The following is a 7,039-nucleotide window of genomic DNA, read 5'->3' as shown; positions in this document are numbered from 1 at the left end:
ATGCTACAAGAGAGGTTCAAGCCTTTTTATACTTAAAGAGGGCTCTGCTTTTGCTAAAAGCTTAACCAAGCTTTTTCTTTTGCCTTTTTCCCTTTGCTTTCCACTTTATAATAAAATATTACTCAACTTTTGTCAAAGTTCTTTAACTTTGCTTTTCTAACTCTAGGGCCTTGCTTTTCAGTCCTAAAGCTGTTTTTTGAAAACATGGCTTTTAGCGTTTTGGTCCGGCTCAGTCTCCTCTTGCCAGTGGTGCCCCTAGCTTGTGATCAACCTAGTTTGACTTTTTGCTTTTTCTTGCTTTTTGACCAAGACTGGTGCTTAGCAAGAAAGGCCACCATGATTCCCACTTTCTTTCAACTTCGGCAGCCATGGGCCATAATGCTTCCAGGCATGTGTGCTTCCATCAAGACGAGAGCTTACGGCAATTGGCACATTTCTCACTTGGAAGTAGTGCTTAGTAAATTTGAAAGAGAAATTCCTTTTCTTCCCTTCTTCGTGATTGAAAACTAGCATTAGCATTGTCTTCTATTCGTTGCCATGGTAGAGATGCACTGACTGGAAATTCTTTTCGATTGGAAAGCATCCATTCGTCTTCGGTGTTTCCTCGACCACTTGGAGTACATGAACCACGAAAGGTGTGCCTTTTGGCCTCTATTGGAGTTACCACTGTGGCAGATTTTGTCACAGATGAGGGATTTGTGATGACTTTCCCACAAGCCTATTTGAAACACAACTTGGGTTTGCATCACATGTGAGTGTGGAAAACTATTACTATGTTGTTGCGGCCTTTTGAACCTATCCCACCCTGGGATGATCAGGACAGACTTCATGATTGGCAACTTGTTGGTCATACCAACTCTCTTCGATTGAATGCACTTTCGGCAAGTAATGTGTACAAATTGTTGCTTCCTTCACCGTGGATTCAGCCTCATGCTGACACTTTATGGGGCTTGCATAAGAAAACTAAATGGTGGAAACAAAAGGCTTCAAATAATTTGGGGTTATCCTCCCCATGTATATTGTTTCTTGGTAATAGAAAACTGGTTTTTACTATTAAAAAAAAGTGTGTAGAGATACACACACACACACACACACACCCAGGGTAACTTTCGGGAAAAAACTGACATGAGTATGCAATGCAAACACTAAGGGTCCATATAGAGATTATAGGTTGCCTACAGGTCATATGTCAAAGAAGCAATTATCACTCACAACAAATGTGAGTAACGAAAGCTGTCAGAGGCCAGTATGTCTCAAGTATAAGAAACCAGAATGAATGATCTAGAATTCCGAACTTTTTTAAGATTTAGAGTAAGATACTGTAAATACAGGTCAGCAAGTTACGCATCATCTGCACTGTAAATTGTGTACCGATGTACAGAGGACATTGTGTCAAGATGACCAGGGGGCACGGTGAGATAAATATGTGAGACAGTAGAGACCAAACATCATGGTAGGTGAGACCACATGGCATATAGAACCACTCAACAAAAATGTTCAAAGTATGCATTCAGCATACCTAGGAAGCCATAGCAGATATACTTGGGGTGTAGATATTAAGGGAGAAAGAAGAGGTGTAGTGTCCCTTGCAGATGCTGAAAATAAAGGCAGCTGCGCTGAACTTGCGCCTCTGTTGCTAACTGAATGCTTGATGGCAGGCTGGGCTTCTCGTGCACTGGAGCACAGGAAGTTGGCAGTGGGGCTGGTGTTTCAGAGAGGGCCTGCAAGATAGATCAGGCTCGCTCACTGAGAACTCCTCTGGGGGGGAGCCGAAGCATGGGTATGGGTGGTGGGCTCAAATGTCGGAGCAGAGGCACTGGTATGGATGGTGGGGTCTTGATGTAGATGTCTGTACCACCAAGAAATCTGTCATGGCTCTCTGAGTGGTGTCCTGTCAAGGCTGGGCCTGTCTCTCAGCATACTGCCTCAGTACTACATCCCTGTGTCGTTTGAGCTCCATCAAGTACATGCCCAAGCATCTCTGATCCTTATACTGTATCACCCCTGCGAGCGGGCTGAATCCCCCCTGGAAAAGGCAGTGGGATCTCCCCCATGTCTCATAGTAGGCTGGCAGTTAAACATATCGTGTGCCTCATCCTCTACCTCGCCCGTGGTACATACTCTGCATATCGTCTCCTCCCGTAAGTATCCTCGGCTTGGCCAGTCCCTAACCTGAGGCGGTGGAAGGATACCCTGAGCTGGCCAATTGAGATACACACAGCATGTAACACGTGTCTGTATGTATCTTGGGATCTCAAAGAATCCATCCTCAGAGAAACTCAAGGAGTGGTCTCTGTAGATCTCTGTAGAATTTACACTTCTTACCAATCTCTGAAGGGACACCCAAGTCCAATGTATGTGTAGTCCGAGTAGATCTAACAGGATGATCCGGTTGATCTCCTACCATGAGAGGTTGAGGTAGGGGGAATCCCAAGCTGTACTAAAATGGAGGGAAACAATCCATTTGTATGCCATGTGCATGAAACCACTCAACCTCCAAGTACCATGCACACGTAAGTAATGGTGGTGGGCATATCAATGAGGAGGAGGGCAATCCAGCCTGTCTGACCCGCTCCCACTCCCTCTCCCTCTCCTGAAGTAACCACATAAAGGACTCCAATGCTAGGCGCGGGAGGCACTCTCTGTCGAAAGTGTATATATGCTGAATGTAAGTGGCGGTCTGAGAGGGCATTTGTAACCAGTGGGGCTATCCCAAACTCTGCACATATAATGTGGTTCTGATGGCTTACTCCTGATCATGCGTAACAACATCATGATAGAGAGACACACACACACGTGCAAGTGTGCATACATATGTACATATAGATGGATATGTATGTAGATAAATATACACACACATGTGCACATACAAGCAGGTTCATGTGTTACACCTCATCAAAAAATATCTTTGACAAAACACCCTCTAAATCACAAATTTTAGATCCTTACAGTTCTACAGAGGTGTGTATAATTTCAGAAACTGGCAAGGAGAAAATGCAAACCCTACACTTGCAGGCAGCTTCTAAAGCAGCTGGGTTCAGATTTGCATCGAGCATTAGAAAACTTGCAGATCTTATACGACTCTCAAACAGACGAATCCATTCCGGTGTTAAGTTTTCCTCCTGCCCCCACCAAATCCATCAGCATCCACTGCAACACATCTACACCATAGCATGCTCAAAGCCAACTAAAACCATTAACCAACCATTCATGATCGTTTTGAGAACTGGCAAGTTTGCAATGTAACACCAGTTAAAGACTTGAAAATGTTTCTAAAAGCCCATAAGGCATAACGCAAGACTCACGAGAATATGAACGTCTGCCACTACTCTGGCTAATTCACCATTTCCATCAAAGATGGCACAAACAACAGGGGTTTCTGCTCCTAAGCACCGTCTTATGCCTGAAAAACTCAGTTACAAGGTAAGTCCCAAGGAGCAGCTCATTAGAAACCACGTCAACAACTTGTAAACAAAGAGCATACTCAAAGAAAGAAAGATCTCAAACTTACCATCTGTTTCAAGACCTAGAGACTGCCAATTTGCCAACAAAACATCACCTGAAAGAAACCCCATTCACTTAAGCATTCACTTAAGTAACTTGAAGGTTTTGTCCTATGTATGTACTTGATAGAATTGGGGTCAGTACAGAAGTTTTTGAAATTTATTACCCGCCATGTCTTGCCCGACAACGCTGATAAGAAAAGGAGCCATTCCCAGTTTCACCATGCACTCCGCAACGTTCCTGCCAACTCCCCCTCTAATATACCGCACCTTTCATACAAATTCAAAATTCAGGAGAAAAAGATTGAGGAGGCAGACGATACTCGTTTCTTTGATAAACAATGCAACAAATTAAGAACAAAATTTGGAAGAGAATGATTTGTTTCTCTCCAAACAGAGATATATTCAGATGGACGTGGAGAAATTGCGGAGGACAATCACATGCCAGGTCTACCTGTGTGCAATTTAACAGTCACTTTCACTCACCGACCTTTATCCCCTATCCTGGCCTCAGTAAACATGGCACATGCATGTAAGGCCTGATGCATGTGACACAGCCTGTCTCATAGGGCTCATAATGGCATGAAACATCAGAGCTGGGAATACTCCTTATCCTCCAAAACTGGCTGCTTCTCCTCTTGCACCTGCAAAGGAGATGGTCCAACGTGAGTAAAGAACCATGAAATCTATTTAATCAAGTTGTTTGGCAACTTTACTGCATATTATTGGGTCCCAAAGACATATCTGAGCTGGCATTTAATATTGAGGTTGGATTAGTGCTCAAGGACTAAACATGTCTTAAGACTTAAACGTTAGTAACATCCCTTCTGGTGAGAAATATACTCCAAACATACTTCAGAGGATACTGAAATTACCAGGACTCCACCATAAGAGTTAGGCGGTCTTGTGATGATTGTCATAATTACAAGGATTCTGGACAGCTTGTGGACTACAGAAGCGAGGCTTCCAGATTTTAACACAAGACAGTTGTTCCGTGACTAGCTTAATGGGGGTTTTCTGTGGGGTATGTCCTGGTGGTATGAGACGCCATGGTGTAATCCCATCTAGGATCTCCTTAGGCTTCTATGCTTAGCCTTCCCACCCGGAGAAACTAGTCATGATAACATGCAGCTACCCTGCACAATTTGGATCTGGTTGTGCAGCCTTCACGAGGGGATATGGGTGATGCCGGACCGCTTGGTCCCGCAGCTACAGAAGATGAATCTCCTGGCCCGAATACAGCTATGGTGGCTTGTAAGACCGGTTGCTGCTGCTGCATTGAGGCACTAGTATGCTGCCTTATAAACCCTTAAATTGTTTGCCAAAAGGAGGGTGCGTCACGCATGAGCATGAGCCTACTTCACTGTGGCTTCTTGGCTTTCCCTTGCTGTCTGTTGCCTGCCCTCAAGCTCCATCCTTGCCTTCTGCTCCCGCTTTGCCCAGTCCTACAAGTCTGAAAGCAGCAATCATTTTATCTTTGCACTCCAGTCTCCAACTCCTCTTGTGTAACTTTAAGGTCACTGAGAGAGCGTCTCTTTGGATTTTATGAGTCTATCTTGTGGTTGGTTACTTCTCTTTTCGAGTGTTTTGATGATTCATCGTCATCTTTTTGCACTTGTTTGTACTCATCTATCACACATAGCTAACCTCGGTAACCATGAGGCGCAGTGTTTGTCACCATTTGGTCCCTGCACCAGTCTTGATTGGTGTTTCACACACAGAATGGATCCAAGATGTGAACGGGGATTTTCCACATAAGAAAGCTGAAGCATTTACTGGCAAAGTTTGGCCAAAAAGATGGCTGCTGTAACTATTTGGTTCTCCTAGCTCTATTTCACATGATGAAATCCATGCCTGGAGACCAGACAGGTGGAAGAAGACATGGGGATAGGGTCCATGAGGATTGATTAAGAAAAAGCACCATTCTTGGTCAAAAATCAGGGAAAAAGCAAAAAGTCAAACAGGGTTGACCGCGAGCCAAGGGCACCATTGGAAAGAGGAGACTGAGCCGGACCAAAAAGCTAAAAGGAACTTTCTCAAAAAGCAGCTCTAAGGCCAAAAAGCAAGGCCTTAAAGCCAAAAAAGCAAAGCACCAAAAGTTGAGTAATATTTTATTAATAAAAGTAAAAAGAGAAAAGCAAAGCTTAAAAAGGCAAAGCAAAAGCATGAAGGCTTTTTGGCAAAAAGCAGGGTCTCTTACAAGTATAAAAAGGATTGGACTTCTCTTGTAGTACGATGAACAAGATCATTGAAGATTGAAGGAGATCGTGGAGTATGTGTGGACATCATTATGATCATGAAGAGCTTCTTTTTCGCAATCAACACCTTCTCCAACATCCTAGACTTGTATGGGCATATGCATGGGCAATATGGACGCATGTACGGACATGTACCGAGCTGTACGGGCATGTACGGAACTGTATGGACATAAATTTCAAAAACCCTAAAATTGCCCCAAAAACCCTAAAAACTGCTTTTTGGATGTTTTAATTGCCCAAAAACCATTAAAACAAGTTATATATCAATTTTCTTGCGAGAAAGAACTTTTCCATGGTTTTCTTCATGGACAAGGCTATAGGAGTTGTGGATATTACTCATGGGATGAGCGAGTGTTTCTTGGACGTAGACATATTAGCTTGGACATGGAGAACTTGGGCATAGAGCTTGGACATAAACATGGAACTTGGACATATAGGTTGGGCAGAAGCTTGGACACGAACATGGAACTTGGTTATGGAACTTGGACTTGGACTTGGACTTGGACTTGGACTTGGACTTGGACTTGGACTTGGATTTGGATTTGGATTCATAGGATTTAGATTTGGATATTTGGATTTGGAACTAGCCCGGTGAGAGATACTTGTGGGTCATCCCCATGGTGTGCTCGACATAAGAGATCGTGTGCGTCGACATCGACATTAACTTGGATATCCTACATCGACATATTTGTCTGTTTTGTATTCATTGATTGTATTGACGTTCCCGTGGATTGTTTCTAAATAAATTCCTGAAAGGGGGCGGGGCATGTTCCCCGCTCAATGTAGTGTACTGTGCAAGATCCCTATTCCCTTCTATCTCTCCCCTCTCTCTATATCTCTTTATATTTTATTCTCTTGGACACGTGGTTGAGTCTGTCATTGTACGCCCGGCTGGGCTTACAGTGGTATCAGAGCAGGATTTCTCTTGAAGAAACTTTCTTGGGGTGACAGAGCCATGTTGAGAGCAGAGGGAGACCATCGGCCTCATGAAGGGAACAACCATGAGGTTGTTACAGAAATTCTTGATGAGAACCGCAGCCATGACATCAGAAGAGTACCATGACTTTCAGCAGTTCAGACGATCTCTCAGAGACGAAGAATTTATTTCTTGGAGAACCAAAAGAGGACAGGAGCAAAGAAGGGCTCAAATGTTTGCAGATTTCATCAAGGATTGAGCCACTGAAGCCAAAGGAGTTAAAGCTACTAAAGCCTATTTTCGAGTCGCCATTGCAGAAGGATCTAGAGCTACCCGCTCTATTTATCATGGAGGAGACAAGG

The 7,039-nt window shown here is 43.7% G+C and overlaps 1 protein-coding gene across 7 annotated transcripts; it reads right to left on the bottom strand.

Moving 5' to 3' along the window:
- Positions 1 to 1,277: 1,277 nt before the first annotated feature.
- On the bottom strand, positions 1,278 to 5,054 carry LOC147603865 (pseudouridine kinase-like). Of its 7 annotated transcripts, none has more exons than XR_015265542.1 (7): positions 4,379 to 5,054; positions 3,994 to 4,147; positions 3,671 to 3,773; positions 3,512 to 3,559; positions 3,306 to 3,403; positions 3,008 to 3,150; positions 1,278 to 2,719 (listed from the first exon to the last, which is right to left on the bottom strand). XR_015265542.1 is itself a non-coding variant. In XM_086796111.1 (7 exons), coding segments are annotated over exons 3-7 (321 nt in total). In that variant the 5' UTR covers positions 3,729 to 3,773; positions 3,994 to 4,147; positions 4,379 to 5,049; the 3' UTR covers positions 1,278 to 2,717. The 7 variants fall into 7 exon arrangements, 5 of the variants coding, with proteins under 5 accessions (XP_086652237.1, XP_086652238.1, XP_086652236.1 ...); XR_015265543.1 differs by having other exon boundaries at positions 1,278 to 2,642; XM_086796111.1 differs by having other exon boundaries at positions 3,008 to 3,122; positions 4,379 to 5,049.
- Positions 5,055 to 7,039: the final 1,985 nt, after the last annotated feature.

Source organism: Cibotium barometz, chromosome 63, assembly GCF_041138505.1.
Source record: "Cibotium barometz isolate CiBa-2024 chromosome 63, ASM4113850v1, whole genome shotgun sequence".
In the NCBI taxonomy this organism is placed as follows: domain Eukaryota; kingdom Viridiplantae; phylum Streptophyta; class Polypodiopsida; order Cyatheales; family Cibotiaceae; genus Cibotium; species Cibotium barometz.
The sequence above is the reverse complement of the archived record's forward strand: the minus strand, read 5'-3'. Positions and strand labels throughout refer to the sequence as shown.

Coding starts and splice junctions, on each gene's coding strand:
- LOC147603865 (XM_086796110.1), bottom strand. CDS start 3,728: ATGGTGAAACTGGGAATGGCTCCTTTTCTTATCAGCGTTGTCGGGCAA. Junction 3,560..3,670: donor TGTCGGGCAAGACATGGCGG/GTAATAAATTTC, acceptor GGTTTCTTTCAG/GTGATGTTTTGTTGGCAAAT. Junction 3,123..3,305: donor TGGCAGACGTTCATATTCTC/GTGAGTCTTGCG, acceptor TGGTGGGGGCAG/GAGGAAAACTTAACACCGGA.